Source organism: Osmerus mordax, chromosome 7 (assembly GCF_038355195.1).
Source record: "Osmerus mordax isolate fOsmMor3 chromosome 7, fOsmMor3.pri, whole genome shotgun sequence".
In the NCBI taxonomy this organism is placed as follows: domain Eukaryota; kingdom Metazoa; phylum Chordata; class Actinopteri; order Osmeriformes; family Osmeridae; genus Osmerus; species Osmerus mordax.
The window spans coordinates 12,757,342-12,773,156 of record NC_090056.1 but is presented as its reverse complement, the minus strand read 5'-3'; the positions used below and the strand labels follow the sequence as shown (position 1 = coordinate 12,773,156).

The 15,815-nt window shown below is 45.6% G+C and overlaps 2 protein-coding genes across 3 annotated transcripts in view; one reads left to right on the top strand and one right to left on the bottom strand.

Annotated features, from left to right (window-relative positions):
- Positions 1–485: 485 nt before the first annotated feature.
- LOC136946306 (urotensin-2-like) lies at positions 486–1,716 on the top strand. The gene is made up of 4 exons (XM_067240604.1): positions 486–619; positions 896–1,021; positions 1,162–1,205; positions 1,293–1,716. Exons 1-4 carry the CDS (start codon positions 514–516, stop codon positions 1,404–1,406), a joined length of 390 nt encoding a protein of 129 aa, XP_067096705.1. The 5' UTR covers positions 486–513; the 3' UTR covers positions 1,407–1,716.
- Positions 1,717–7,020: 5,304 nt separating this feature from the next.
- The window catches only part of camta1a (calmodulin binding transcription activator 1a), a 219,065-nt gene continuing 210,270 nt past the window's right edge, over positions 7,021–15,815 (bottom strand). The window contains exons 12-24 of one of the 2 annotated variants that reach the window (XM_067239907.1): positions 14,387–14,565; positions 13,815–14,005; positions 13,628–13,706; positions 13,146–13,491; positions 12,578–13,029; positions 11,737–11,915; positions 11,324–11,567; positions 10,299–10,370; positions 10,084–10,104; positions 9,713–9,909; positions 9,367–9,441; positions 8,985–9,015; positions 7,242–7,274 (exon numbers count right to left, since the gene is read on the bottom strand). In XM_067239907.1, coding sequence (XP_067096008.1) covers positions 7,242–7,274; positions 8,985–9,015; positions 9,367–9,441; positions 9,713–9,909; positions 10,084–10,104; positions 10,299–10,370; positions 11,324–11,567; positions 11,737–11,915; positions 12,578–13,029; positions 13,146–13,491; positions 13,628–13,706; positions 13,815–14,005; positions 14,387–14,565 — 2,099 coding nt within the window. Of the gene's footprint in view, positions 7,275–8,984; positions 9,016–9,366; positions 9,442–9,712; positions 9,910–10,083; positions 10,105–10,298; positions 10,371–11,323; positions 11,568–11,736; positions 11,916–12,577; positions 13,030–13,129; positions 13,492–13,627; positions 13,707–13,814; positions 14,006–14,386; positions 14,598–15,815 lie in introns of those variants that run through there. The other variant, XM_067239908.1, reaches the window with a different exon arrangement.

Here is a 15,815-nt window from a genome sequence, read left to right as displayed (position 1 = left end):
GCGTGTTTGGAAGGATCCCTGAGAGAGCTTTGAAGAGTGTGTTCACGGAGTGAGTTCATATGGTTGAAGAGTCATAGAGCAGGTTGATTAATTCAAAACAAAACAGTCTTTTGTATGACTCCACCTGCTCCTTCAGAGGTGTCTGAAGAGGCGGAATCTCAGACATCTGGTCAGGTCCGATTTAAACAGTCAATAAAAATAGTCAATCAATTCCTCAGACTGGTAAAACACGGCTCTGGCCCGGACTCATAGTCCACAATGCAGGTCTGTTTCACTGAGCCCATAACTCAGCTGTGTGTCAGGGTGTTGATTTATCATGGACATGGAGGCGGTGACATGTGGTCGGTTAAGGATGGTGGGGATGATGGGGAGGGGGTACAGCCATGGGGTATATAACCCACCGAAGGTGACCAGAGAGAAGACTTCCATCTCTGGATCTCAGCAGGACCTCTCAGGACTCCTTCAAGACCCACTGGTGTGCCCCTGCTGTACTCTGTCCTGCCCCCTGTGGAGATGATGTGGAACCTGTTTGTGTCTTGGACCTTCCTGCTGGTGGCTTCTGGTCCGCTGTTGGCCCATCCCATCACAGAGTCTGCGGAGATGCCCTACTCAGGACCTGGTGAGTTTTCACCATCAACCTCAACAGGTTGGGGGCTGGTTAGAGGGTGTGAGGGTAGTCGCTAGACAGAGGAGCTTAATACTATAATACTGATAGTCTAATAATTACAATTTAAGATGATCACTGAATACATTGTTGTGATTGGTGGTGTCTGTACATACAGTATACTAACATTCTTAGCTATTTGTCATTGCATAGCTGAATTTCACCATTATTTACTTACCACAGTGTGTTTGCATGTGTCGATTTAATGTTGCCTGTGTGTTGCCATGTCAGTGTCGGTGGAGGATAGAGGGGCTGGTAGTCCAGACGAGCTGTCCTACTCAGAGCAGATGTACCTTCCCCAGATGGCTCCTGCTCTCAGATACGCCTCCCTCTTATCTGGAGAGATCAACAGAGATGGTGAGAGACAATACTGAGAGACAACACAGCAAACCCATATGTTTGGAAAATTAGGAACTCATCAACAAGATTGTTGTTCATTAACAAATTATTCAGAAGACATAATGATCCATATTATGCCTGTGTCTTGACTACCACAGGTCTTAGAACAACTGGACTTCTTCCAAGGCAGATGCAAAGAGATGTGAGTATTTTTAATGTGAGGTACAGGATTTAGCTTTGTTGTTTTAGGAGTCAGAGAAGATAACCGAAAACTGCTCCTCTGTTCCAGGTCCTCTTGGAGAAATCCAACCATTTAAGTCCTTTCAGTCGCTTCCTGGGGATTCGAAAACAGTTCAAGAAGAGGGGAGGAAACTCTGAGTGCTTCTGGAAGTACTGTGTTTAACAGTCAAAACAGACCAATACTAATAGACAGGGCTTGCACTATTAAATGATCCCTTTCACACACGCAGACAGATAAAGACAAAAGGCACTCACACACTGTACAAAGGCAGTAATGATACTGTACAGATTATATATTGAAGAAGATAATAAAAAATGCTGCAGAATATTTGAGGACTACAGTATTTTTTTTAAATCCAGTTTTCTAGGCTGGTCAATGTCACACATATGTTAAAAATGTTAATGTTAAAATGTAAACTGTTAAATGTTGCTCAGATAAGATGTTTGTGTGTGATGAATAAGTGAATGGCTGTAAGTTGGATTTAAATAAATAAATACAAATAAAAAGTTATATTTGCACGAACGCTAAAATATTTGAATAACTTACTTTAACAATGAAAAGCTCATTGCAATCAAGTGAAGGGAGAAATGAGACAATATCAAACTGTTTTAGAGTTTTCTTCATTTTTTTCTTTTTTTATTATTTTACAGCAGAAAGAATATAAAGCATTCAGAAAACATCTTCAATATTTTAAGGGCATTTCAAAACGTTTTGCATGGCTTCAGCAGCTGAAATCTCTTTTTTTTAACATATCCATCGAGTCAGTGACGCTTGTACATGCACAATTACAAAAATAAAACTTACAAACAAGAAAGAGGGGAGAGATTAAGGAATAAGCTAAACACAGTAGGAGAACCGATAAGGAGTTGAAATTATATGGTAAGGAAAAAAAGATAGGGTCACATAACAGGGAAAGACAGAGAGAAAGACAGCTATAGAGGAGAGGAAAGTAGATCTAACACTATTTCACATGCAAAGTGTCGAGGACCCACAACTTTGAAACAAAGTAGGGCCATTTTTTTTCTTGATTTGGAATTGATGAAAACGTGCAGTTGGGTAAAGGGTGCCATATAATTGCTGTCCATAAATTACTGAATGCTTGTCTTGCAATACTGGCATTTGCATAAGAGTAAGTCGACTACATGTGTCCAATCGATTTTTATCTTCACTAGGTCTAAAGGTCTCCACAAAATAATGCTTATTGCTCTGTGTCCACAAGTGGGAAAGGTTGTGAGATGGTGTCTGTGCTGTTGTCCTGATATGCCTACCTTCAGATTGGGTGCATTGACAAAGGAAGAGGAGGAAAGGAAGACTCCCAGGTGTGATGAAATATAATCTGAAAGAAGTGCCTGTCTTTCCATTTAAAAATCATGGATTCAAACACACTTAAATATTTGCAGCTATTTCCACTATTTCCCTAAAACCATATCTCATTGATACAGTAGGTACTTCTGAGACTACAGTACCAAAGTACATAGCTAACTTGTCTCTTGAAATGTAATTATTTTGAACACAATTTGTATTGTATTATAAAGTTTGGCTACTCTGGTGTTGCAATAAAGGATTACTTCTGTGATAGGAAATATATTTAAATATGTATTCAGGATCACAGTAGTATTTTGATTTCATTTTTCTAACTACAAAGATCTAAGATAAAAACATACAGTATCCAATGTCAAAATGCAGAGCTTACAGATGTGAACTATTAGTGTCCTGCTTAGTTTCCTCCTCCCCATTTTGACACCCTGAGTAAAATAGAGATGGGAGGTGAGCCAGCCTTCAGCCAGGAGAACAACATGAGGTCTCCTCTATCTCTGTAGATCAGTAGACCGGTCAGACGTATACCTTGACATGTCTGCATGCCTGTTCTGTCTGTATGCACTGCCCTCTGGTATCTTTCTGTATGTGTGTGTGTTGCCTACTTAAAATACTTTAGTATACTGTCAGTGTCCAGTATACTAGAACTACCAATTGGAAGTTGGGAGCACACTGTCAAGATGCAAATTAATGAAATAATAGGTTGAAAAGGTTGAAACTTGCTGTAGAAAAAAAACCATATCCTCATGCTACCCCATGGAAATGCTGTCAGTCAATCTGCTGATTAAACATTGGTTGTTTATTTAGGGTTCTACTGTGCCCTCCTATCACATGCCTTTCTCTCTCAATTTTGCGACGCATCCAAGCAACTCTCTTCGTTTTACAGAACAGTAGGTCTTTTACAAGTCTATCTGACTACCGATTCTAGAAAAATAAGCATGCTTTAGGTGCACTTCAGTCACCAGTTAACTATTTAACCCATGCAAGCGTAAGAAAACTGTCTCATGTTGCCTCTGCATTGCATCAGCTCTGATTCACTCTGACCACTACCTGGATGATGAATGCAAGGCAATCAACCGCATCCGATTTAGAACTTCTAATCCTCATGGTTTCAACTGGCAGTTCCAATAGAACAAAGCAGAAAAAAGCTTAGCGTGTTGACAAAACCAGAAATGTAATACTGTGGTGACACTAGGTTGAAAAGGGAACAACACTGTCATCTGACTACAGTTTGGTGTGTGTTTGGGGATGGTTTCAGTTGTAATGTCATGTACTTGGTGAGAGTGTTTTCCTAAAGACTTATGAATTCTGATGAAGATACTTCTCCAAAACCTTTCTATCTCTGCATTAGGTACTTTGCATGCTTTCTAAAACGGGCTTTGTGAGATTGGGACATGAATAGGCACTTTCTACATAAACACTGAAAATATGGTTTACATATGTGAAAGTAGCACAAACAGATTAACAAACAGCAAATCAAATCCAGAGATACCCAGTAAGCCTAATGAATTTGCATGAACCCAAAAGGGAAGTGATCTGTGAATTGAATGGCAATTCAGAAATGCTAGTTGGATGGATCTAACACCTTGTTGGAATAATACACGTGATCACCTGGATGGAGAATACACTTTCTGGCTGCAAGAAACCTTTAGCACCAGCCAACACTTCCATACCAGGAGTAAACACCATTAGAACAGTATACTGAATGTTACATGCTTTCCCATTCAAATAATATACTCGACTTCAGCACTGCTTTCGAGTAACCTACCATGAAACCTGATGCATATTCTTTATCAAAGGTGGATAATGATACTTGATACGTGTCTCTTGTGTGTGGTCTTTCATTAACATGTTTTCAGATCATTCACTGTGGCTCATTGACTGCTTCACTGACCCTTACCTGGGTCAAGATGTTCTACTGGTCATCTTTACTAATGACTTGTGGTCCAATTGACACAACCTGTTTAGCACCTGGGATTGCTCTAACAGCATTCCCCTCTGTGAGTCATTGTGAGCACAAATTGTACTCAAGAATTTCAGCTAAAGATGCTACACATGTTCTTCCTTCACTACGACCAGAAAGGTTTTGACAAGGATTATGGTTTGTCCAGACTTTGACAGCCTTATTCAATTAGACCTCCACTCAATACTGTAATGTGACCACTGTTAATCACGGTCAGTGAAACTATCAACCTGTTTGATAGAGTGACAATTGTAGGAGTTAAATCGAGTTAAGTCAACTAAAGCCTAGGTAACTCGGGGAGCTAACACATCCGAAGTTGTCAGTAAAATGAAGTAATCACTTCCACTGTCAGATGACACAATTCAAGGATTCAGTAAATTCTGAACATTTAAAATTCAAGTAAGCTCATTTGACATTTCCCATCTACTGAATGGTGGAGGTTTGCATGGACAAGGCTGTCATATACAATCTTTGTGATCTATACAAACTTGCGTAGAGACACAGACAACAAGACCCCTCTCCCTAATGTACATATCAAATAAAACACACATTTTTAGTATTTTGTTGTTGTTGCATTAACGTGTTTTGACAAGCAAACCCCAGTGTTCAGTCATGGCAAAAAAGCTTAGGTTACTGTGATTATGGATGAGACATGAGAGACTTAAAAGTTGGTGGAATATTTCTCCCTCTGCAAAACTGTATGCACTTTTATTTGTGATCCTCGGCCAGTTGTGATTTTATGGTCTTCAATGCTAGTGTGTATTTCATTGTATGATTATCTGTTCTGCAAAGATTAACTTAATACTCTTCTTAAGCAATATAGCATTCACATTACTTGGCACCATTGGCAAAAGATTCTTGGTAGCCCAAAACAAAAAATGTAAACATAACCATACTTGTTTTTAGATAGTTTTGCAGGTTTTCTCCTAACTCTAAATACAGTATCTTTTTTACCTTTTAGTATTTGCAATAAGGTCATGCTTTAGCAAAATGTTCTTCTCAAGAACAATCAAAATAAAATAAAATACTCTTATAGTGAAATAGTTTGAATCATTTTACAGAGCATAGCCACTACTGCTTGTGTTGATCTTTTCTGTTAACTCTGTTCATGGTTTTCATGCACATAGCTCATTTTTATCCCAGGTATTTACACTATATACAAACAATACAACCATACTTCTTAGGCATTCAAACAAAACTATACAAATATTCTGTTTTTGTCTCGTACCTGTTTTTGACCCCTTTTTAATGAATAAAATAATATATTTCTAAAATACAATCCCCTTTGGGTAAATGTTTTTCCCTACTTACCATCAGCCTTCTTTATATACAGAAACTGCTCAATTGTCAAAAATATGGATTTGTCAAACCCCTATTTTGGGACTAGCTTAGGGACCCCTCAAAGAATCTCTAAGACGTCAAGGCAATGTATGTGATCTTCCCCTCAAAAGCCCTCACAGGCTCTGAAGTTCATTAAAAAGAACAACAATAACCTTTATGACTGTAATCATTACAACACAAAAGAGGCAAGTTCTTTGTCTTGTTAGAATACCGTGGAGAACACAAATGAAATAAGGCCAAAATAAAAATGTTACGAACAATGTTAAGAAAATTTAGAGTAACTAGAGGGCATGACTCGTGGGGCAGTAGCCTAGGTGGGAATGTGGACTCAACTGGAACATGTAAGACAAAGGCTAAACCTTGAAAATCAGAGGATACAGACCTAATTACAAGCACAAAGACGAAGACTTCGTCTCAAGGCATGCATTTTTTCAGGATTAATTTCAACAAGACAGAATTCCAAAGAGACAGGTAAGCAATAATTGGACATGAGCATAGATCAAATTCAAGCAAAAAAGGATATAAAAAGGATAAAGCAATAATATTTCTAGAAAAATCCCAAATTTGGTAATTTCCTTGAATTCAACCCCCTTCCATGCCATACATAATATACCCCAAACCTAGAAAAGAAAGTCTGCTTTTTTTAACCCTCCCCTGTTTCTGCTTAATACCCCTCCTACATTCATATGGAGCTCCACCATGGACAGACTGCCAGGGCCGGAGCTCAGTGGAACAGGAAGGATTGTTGAAATTGTTGTTCAGTGTATTGAATGTATTCATCTAGCAGTGGACGGGGATGTATGTGTGCTAATGAGTCAATGTATTAACAATAATTTTTGGTACATTTGGTACATGTTATCTTAAAATGGAGTAATTAGTCACTTAAAAAGTTATGAAATACAATTAGAGCCAAGTCCTATTGTTTCTGCATTGGTTCCTTTTTCTCTGTCTCCTCTTCTTATAATCCAGAGGAGGGACCTCTCCAGTCATGTCCAGCATTCTATTTCTTTGCCATCAACAGCATCTCCATAATCCCAAAAAGACAAAGCAATCCATGAAAAAGTGCAAAAAATGCCATGAAGCAAATGTTCTGAACCCCCCCTCCCCTCCTTCACATCCTCCCCATTAGTTTAGTATCCTACAGAGGCTGCCACTCTCCAACTGTCAGAGGGAAGAAAGGATATGTGAAAAAATGCCGTTGTACATGTAATAATAGAAGTAGAATCAGTAGCTCTGCAGTAGTAATCATGACAATAATCGCAGTGTTTTCATCGATATTTTTTCTTCTCTTGTAAAATGTCTTGGGTACAAACAGAAAAAGAAAAGAAGAGTCAGGAGAGTGATGTCACATGGCGAGGGGGCTCTTCTGAGGGCTCTCATGTTCCCTGGCCCTTTTCAATTCTTTCACTCTGAAACACAGAGAAGACACCGTAGCTTTATCAGAGATCTGCAGACACACTGTACAACACATAATGTCAGAGTCCTGTTCACCGGTGTATCAACCTAATGCCTGAGTCAGGACAGGAAGACAGCAGTTCAGAGTGGACCGTGGGAACTGAAGGTTGTTCAACATCATTTAAACCTTATTACCTCATACACTGTATTGAGTTGATCCTAACAATGTTGTATTATGAAATAAGGTAATACGTAGTTTGTGGTGTTGTTGTTGGGTGAGAAACAAAACCGTCCAGATTCATTTATTTGGATAAAGGGGGTAATCTTAATTCAGTTGTCTCTACATTACACTTCAGAAAAGGAAACTAAACTCTTTGAAGAGATCCAGCCAGTACTTGTTTGTCTGGGAGAGACCAGTCGGTGTGCTACTTCCTGTGGGCTTGATGGGTAGCAGTGTTCTACTTCCTCTGCTTAGCCATGCCTTGTTCCCAGGAGGTCTGAAACCATTACTGCTGTCTGTTCTGCTCCCCGGAGGAATTTGGGGATCCTATTGTTTGCTTTGCAGTGCACTGACCTACATGCTAACAAAGCACTTTGACCCATATCCCACTGTAGCACATACGGCACTGTAAACGTTATTGTACTGTAGCCAACATGCATACGTTCATAACGGTACAGGAGTTGGCTGCATCATCTGCTTTCAAAGCACAGTAACCTATTTTACAACTGTGCGATGAGACGTGGAGGTGGGATGGAGGGGACTAACTATATGGCTGAAGGATGGTCTTCGTATGAAAGTGGTATACATATATTTCCAGTCAATCACACATCGTTCAACTCAAAATGGCATCATTTTCTAATATCATTTTGTAGTTTATTTTAATTTTTTATATATAGCTGTGTATGCCGATATGAGCTGAGCTTCCCTAATTAACTGTATATTCCTATCAGGAATGTATTTGGGTAGTGAAGACAGAGTGACCTCTCCCCCGCCAGGACCAGTGATAGATCTGAGCACTGCCCCACTGAGCCTCTGCAGCTCCAGCAGTTTGGGTCCTGCCAAAGCAAAGAGGGTCAGTTCCCCCCTCAGCCCGTCTTGTAGGGCTGAAACAGGACACACAGAGAAGACAGACAGCTGCTCCAGACAACAGGCCAGGCCCAGAGCATGCCCAGAGTAGCAAGGCCCGGAGTCCTCACCACATCATCATGCAACACAGTGAACAGGAGAGGAACCCTCCTCTGGTCCCCACAGCAGCCTCTTCAGGCCCACACACAACCAACACAAGGGAGCATTTCCAAGGAGAGAAAGAGAGGTGCCTGTTAAAGTGTCTGCGGTGACATCGTCATTCATAAGCAGTGGTTAGTTTAGAGAGTACGTTTTGATGTATGTTCGGCTCTGAATCTGAGATTCTCAGTCCACCTGTGGCTCCAGTCAGCAGCCTTTCATGCAAGCAGGCATCAAGCAACAGTGATGTAGAAGTGAGGGCAGAGACAGGGGGAGAGATGGGTGGAGAGAAAGCGAAAGAGACAGCAAGGGAGGGAGGGAGGGAGAGAGAGAGAGGGGTGAGGTCTTAAAAAGAGATAACTACATTGTTAAGGAGAGCGAGAGAGGCCGAGAGAGGCAGAGACATAAAGAGAGAGAGAAAGAGAGAGAGAGAGAGAGAGAGATAGAGAGAGAGAGAGAGAGAGAAAGGCACGAACTGAGTTGCTGAGGCTGCACTCACCCGCTTGAACAGTCTATGGTCCATCAAGGGGCTTGGCGTAAACAGCAAAACAATACCAGACAGCTATTAGCACACAGTAGGTACTGTGAAGGAGGGGGGGGGGGGTAAGGAGAGGTGGGGGCCAAATACAGTGAGGGGAGGGGAATGGTTGCTGAGGTATTGAACCGTGTGTGTGTCACCCACCCAACCCTATCACTCACAGAGAGAAACAGTCTACAGGAATGCAGAGCACCTGACAAACTGAATTTCAAGCTGTCACTTTGGCCTTCCGCTGTGTGGTAAGCTGGCACTAACCTGAACATTCCTGACCTCAGTATTTTGCATCCATGTGGTAAATGTGTGTGTAAGTGTACTGAACTGAGCCGTGGCAGGTGGAGCTTACCTGTGGCGGCAGCGGCGAAGGAACCTCATGATCTTCCTAGCGGCTTGGTCCTGCCTCTTAGTGAGCAGACTACTTCTACAACAGACAACATGGAGATGTGACGGTCAGAGAGGCCATTTGCGTGCAAGTCTGTACTGTATATGTGGCCGTTTCTGCACTTTCTGTTAGTGTCTGTGCCCGTATGCTACTGTTTGCTGTGATGGCATTATGTGTGTGTGCCAATTTAACACTACACGGTAGTGTGCGTAAGTTCGTCAGTATGCCACTGCATTGTGTGTCTGTATGTGTCTGTATATGTTTGCCAGTTTGTTTCTGTGTGTGCTACTGTATGTGTGTGTGACTGTACCTCAGTTTGTGCTGCACCAGTGTGGTTGCCCCTCTGCGGTGGGGCTTCAGCCGGCCTAACTCCTTGTAGCTGCGGTAGTATTGCTGGATGAGCACGGCCGCCCTCCTGCTCTGCTGGAACTTCTTCTGCTCGTGGTAGCTGCGGAACTTACTCTGGATAAGGATGGCGGCCTGCGTCATCTTCTTATAAAGTGCATACTGCCGGAAGAGCACAGAAAGCACCCACTCAGAAACACGGGGGGGGGATATCACATGATGGGCTCCAAAACAACAGTCTACAGATTTGTGTTGGACTTCAGAGAGAAAACACATGCATGGAATCTATAGGGCCAAGTGTGTTGGGCAGCTGAGGTTAAGTTGTAAATAATTTACCTTCAAGGCTATCCATGTTAGCTTGTAAACAGAAAAAAGTGAGATATTGTGAATGGAAAACATGTGTAAACATATTGCTAGCTGGGTCTAAAAAGCCTCTCGAAGGGCAAATGCCTTTGAAATTCAACCAAACATCATCCGTCTTCTACTGTGCTGTAAGGAGTGGATTCTCTAGCGTGTGTTCTCTGTCCTAGCCTGCGGTTAGTACCACCTACCTGTTTATACTTCTTGTAACAACGCTGAATGACAGCAGCAGCTACTTCCTGTTGCTCTCTGAGCGGGCGTCCCTGTGGGGAAATAGAGAGCAGGACAGGTCAGAGGTCAGACGAGGGGGTGGTCTACAGTACTGCAAAAGAGGCCCCCTGACGTGTGGTTGGCCCTGAGCCCACGTGTCCTCTCCCTGGGTGGAGAACTGGAGAAGGGAAGGAGGACCAGGGAAGGAGAGGGCGGTTGGGACACACTCCATTCTGGACTGGGAGAGAGAGAGAAAGAGAAAGAGCAAGAGAGGGGGGGGGCAGAGAGAGAGAAAGAGGGAGAGAGACCGACTTGCGAGCGGTTCTTCCCCAGTATCAGCTGGCAGAGGGGCAGAACAGATGACTGTGAACGACAGCGAACAGTTTGAGACGTGGAAAGTCATTAAAGCTCGCCATGGGAGGGAGGTAGCAAGGTGAGGGGGTGGGGGGGGGGGGTGGGGGGGCAGTGTGTAGAGCTGCATGAGGACAGGCAGCAGCAGGCTCCACACACATTACTACAGGGATAGAGAGGGAGGAAGACAGAGAGCGTAGTGGGAGTGAGGTAGAGGGGGCAGTGCAGTGTTTCCTCAAAGCAAGGCCATGCTCTGCTCAAGCCACCTTTCCCATGCTGAAACCACAGGGTCTGAACACTTTGAGTTGGAGTGTTTGTGAGTGCATGTACGTGTCTGTCTGTGTATTTGTTATCTTATACAATAAGGAGGGAGAGAGACAGAGACAGATATAAGGATGGTAGAACACTTGAGAGAACCTAACCCTGGAGTACACATTCCAGGTTTGGGCTGTTTAGATCATCCAGCACCACACACACCAGCATCCAAGAAACCAGTGACGTATCGATCTCCACATCTGACCTTTTCTGAGTGCGTATACAACAACAATCCCACATGTACAATCAAGTCAGTTCTCTGGGCAGTCCTAACACACTGCCCCCACCTCCCCTCTGGTTAGTAGGTGGGGGATCTGGTACCTGAGCCCTGGGCCTGTACCTTGTACTTGCGGAAGGCAGTTTGGACCAGCCGGGCAGCCTCGTACAGCTCCCTCTGCTCCGGGTCGGAGAGTGTCAGCTGGGCCAGGTCCCGCTCCACCTTGCTGTTGGAGGCGCTGATGAACTCGCTCCAGTCGGCTGGGGAGGGCAGGGTAGGCCTCTCCTGAGGCCCCTCCCTCAGGGGAGAACCGCCGGGGCTGAGGCTGGGGTTAGAGGACGGGGTCAGGGGCTCACTGTACAGCGATCTGGGGGAGGGATGGGGGACGGGTATGAGAAATAGATACGGCCGTGTTTAACATTGGTCAGTACTTTGCTGTGCAGTAGGCAGTCGGTTGAGCTGTCTGCTGTGGAGCCGACACCAGTCCTCGGGAGCCTCCCTGCTGTGGAGGGGATGGCCACCTGATTCAGCCTTACCGTAGGTGGATGATGCTGGGCAGGTGCTCCACGTCACCGAGGTAATTGGCTAGCCAGCTCATGGTGTTGCTGACCCCAGTGCTGTCCAGAGGAACGGAGTCCATAGCCACAAAGTTGTCCCTCTTGATCCTCTCTGGGGTGGCCTCGATGATGTGCTCTGCCAGGGTCATCATGTTGGCCTGCGGGGGGGACACGGACAGGCAGCTTAGACACCACACTTCATCTGGACTCGTCTCAACGCGTTGGCCAGCTTTTTCTCTGGCAGTTAATTATAGCTTTATAGCACATTACTGGGAAACAATTAACACAATATTAAAGGCTGTGAAGGGGCTCCAAGTGATTGCTGTGGGCCGGTCAGTCCTCGCCTGCCCCCAGACTTTCCCGCCTGCCCCAGCTCTGTGACTGAGATGGATGAGCAGACGACTCCCTTGGCCACGCTACTGGATCAATGGCTGGAGTTTATTATGTGAAGATGGAGGTCGACAGAAAGCCAGCCAGGCCAAGCCTAAGTGTGTGTGTTGTGACTGTGTGTTTAGCACTGTGCTGATTTCACTGACTTTGTGGCATGGGTCTAGAAGGCTGCCAGCAGTCAATCCCAATCTGTCCCTGTTCTTGTCATGTTTGTTTCTCCAGTGACAGGCAAGTCAATAGGCTTGCTGTGGCTGCTTATCCACATATACTCCTTATGACTGACACTGTCTGTTTTTCTTGGGGCTGTAGTATTAGATCAAGAGTCTCTCTGGGGATGTATACATGTACTTATGAGTGAAGCAAAGCCAATTAAGGGTAAACTAAAAGTCTGGACTGGCCAGTTGGGGTGTGCTGAGGGATGGGCTCTGACCTGCAGGTCGTCCATCTGTGTGAGGCAGTCCTGGTTCACCAGATCTTCCCTGTAGGACAGCAACTCTGTGTCCACCATCTCCCTCTCAGCCATGACGAGCATCCCCAGCTGCTCCCGCTGGCGTAGACGGCTGGCCAGCCTCTCCTTTCCCAGGCTGCTGCCCGCGGCCCCGGCACTCTTCCTCCCCGAGCCCCCGCTGGAGAAGCTCTCCCTGGAGCTCCACTTGGCCCCTCCACCACTGGCCCCTCCGGAGAGGCCCTTGTCTGTGCTCTTGGGGCTGGAGGACAGCCTGTGGAGTTGCTGCTGCTCCAGACTCAGAGGGACAGACATGGCCTTGTCTGGCCTGCTCTGGAACAGTTCAGGGTTGGGCTTGTGTTTCTTGGCCTGGGGGAGGTCTCTCTGGCACTCACTGCTGTAGTAGTTGGAGGGCTCCGACCTGGGCCTCCTCAGGTCTGCACAGGAATGAGACATACCGTGTTACAAGCATGTTTGGAACGACAGATCAATATTTTGGAGGGTCACTAGCTACCAGAAGGTCTAAGTTCCTTCTGCCTGGGAGGGTTCTGACCTGGGTTGAGGTTGGTGGTGCTGGAGGTGGATGTGGTAGCAGCACCTCCCTTCTTCCCACTGGGGGCCACCACGCCGTCACTGGCCCAGGTGACCATCCAGCTGTCTGAGGTGGGGACGTCAGGGGCCGGGGAAAAGGACATGCGGGAGGTGGGGGGCAGAGGGGCGGGAGGCTGCTGCTCCTCTCTCTGCAGCTGCTCCAGACACTCGGCCAGCTTGGTGTGTCCACGGGAGCGGGCGATGGACAGGGGCAGGCGCCCCAGCGAGTCTGGGATGGCCAGGGCCCGCCGGTCCCACTTGTACAGCACCACTGCTGCCTCCAGGTGACCCAGGGCACACGCCCACATCTGCTCACAGAAGGGTCAGGGGATGAATGGAGGGATGCTATTTCTGGAAGCCCTTACACCACAGCCCCACCATTTCAATAAAGACATGAAATTGGATTTTAGGCAACTTTGGTTCATGTATTCCTCCATGTCTTACCAGAGGGGTGCAGGAGAAGTGATCGACGTTTAGAGGGTCCACCTCCAGCTCCAGGTCAATACTGTCAGCGTGCTTGGTGCTGGTGGAAGAAGAATAGATGAACACATTAGGTATTTAACCTAGACATCTGTACTCTGCCCTGAACATGACATAGCTAGAGGTGAGAGCAAGCCTTCAATGTCCTCACCGCCATTTGATGAGAGTCTGGATGAGGGTGGCGTATCCCTGCCCTGCGGCCAGGTGGAGGAGGGTCATTCCTCGGAAAGTCTTGGAGTGGATGAGGTGTTTGGACTTGGCCCAGCAGGCCCGGTTCATCATCTTCTCACACACCACCACCACACGGCTCTCAAAAGAGCTGTCAGCCTGGCCCGACACACACTGACACACACACACACACACACACACACACATGCACACCAAGACACACAAACAGATGCAAAAAATCAGGGCACGTTAATATCTGATTATGAAATGTCCTGTACTGTTTATTTCCATATTGCCGAGTATACCATTAGATTTTTTAAGACTAAGCAGAAACATTGCCACAGCACTTGAGCACTTTTTGCACCTGTTCATTTTTTTGTCAAGTGTGCATTAAAAAGGACATTATTTCCTATCTCTGCTTACTTCCAGTTTTTTCTCCACGTTGTGTGCAAAAACCTCCTGTGAACTATCCATATTTCAGAGGACATCAGAGACCTTTTGCCTCACCACTAAATAGCCTGATCGTCAAGATTCATATTGTTCAGGGAAGTCTACCTGTGACTGGGTGTTGGTGCCTCCACCTCCTCCTTCACCACCTCCTCCCCCGGCTCCCCCTGCTCCTCCTCCCGGCCCAGCGCTCCCTCCGCTGCTCTGCTGGTGGTGGCTGGCCATCTCTGCCATCCTCCGCTCCATCTGCTCCAGACGCTCCAGGATGGACATTCTGAACTGGTTGTCTACAACGCAGAAAGACAAAGCACAGCTCACGTCAGCACACTGGGGATGATGCTAACCTCTCGAGCGAAGGATCTTCTGAACACACCGTCCAACAATACACTGGGCTTATCATCCAGTCTTGAGGCTTCAACACAGGATATGTGTGCAAACCCCCAACACATGGAAACCAATCCTGCTCTTATGTCTGAGATAATTTACCTCTCTGTGTGAGAGTATATTAACTCTGGGCTTAATCATTATTAATCTCCCAAACGTCAGCCACAACAATAACATCAATCACCAGCTTCCTTGCAACAATTGCCTTTACTAAAATAACCTTTAAAGCCCATCAATCATCGGCTAATGGCTACAAGCACACAGCCATACAGGCATGCCTCTAGCCACCCGGTACTCCATCATCACAGCTCAGGCACACATCTGTGATATGGAGCTACTGATTGGCGAGCCGTTGGTGGCTTGTGCAGTGTCCAGTCCTCCAGCCCTGAATCATCAGCCTCTCTCTGGGAGGTGTCTACCGATGAAGGCCCTCCCCTGCTGATTAAGTACAGGCCATTAGGACCAAGGTCTCCACCTCCACCCCGCTCTGGCCACAGGACATGCCGGGGGCAGCCATGGCTACAGCAGGAGACCTGGGAGGCTGCCTGGCCTCAATCAATCAGCCACTGCGGGTCTCCTAGTCCTTGAAAAGCAGGGTTTTCATGCGTCAAGATGGATGTAGACTATCAGGCGGCACAGTGTCTACGTGGTGGGGAAAGGTTACAAACTGTCCTTAATGTCAGCCTGCCGTGTCCCTAGTCAAGGTTAAGCGCACTAGATGCATTGCCCATAAATGTAAGGTGATTTGAAGGAAAGTTTTAATTGAAATTCACAAACATGTTGGATAGAGGTCAAGATTTGAACAAAAACATCAACAGAAACTGTGAAGCTGCAGTATTGGTCTTTATGCTGGGACAGCACAAAAGTCAGGTGAAATGCCTGGAGGTCTAATTGAATCAAATGAATCCAGGTGGAAAGCTCTCAAATTCTTAAAGAGCTGCAGTTTGACTTACTGCAGTTGGAGAGCATATGGCTTGAGCTCAGACACCAGATCTAAACCAAAACCACAGAAGATCACACACAAACACGCACACACACACACACACACACACACACACACACACACACACACACACACACACACACACATACACACACACACACACTAACACACAGTGGGATGGGCACACACAGTCCACTGCAGCAGGGAGTG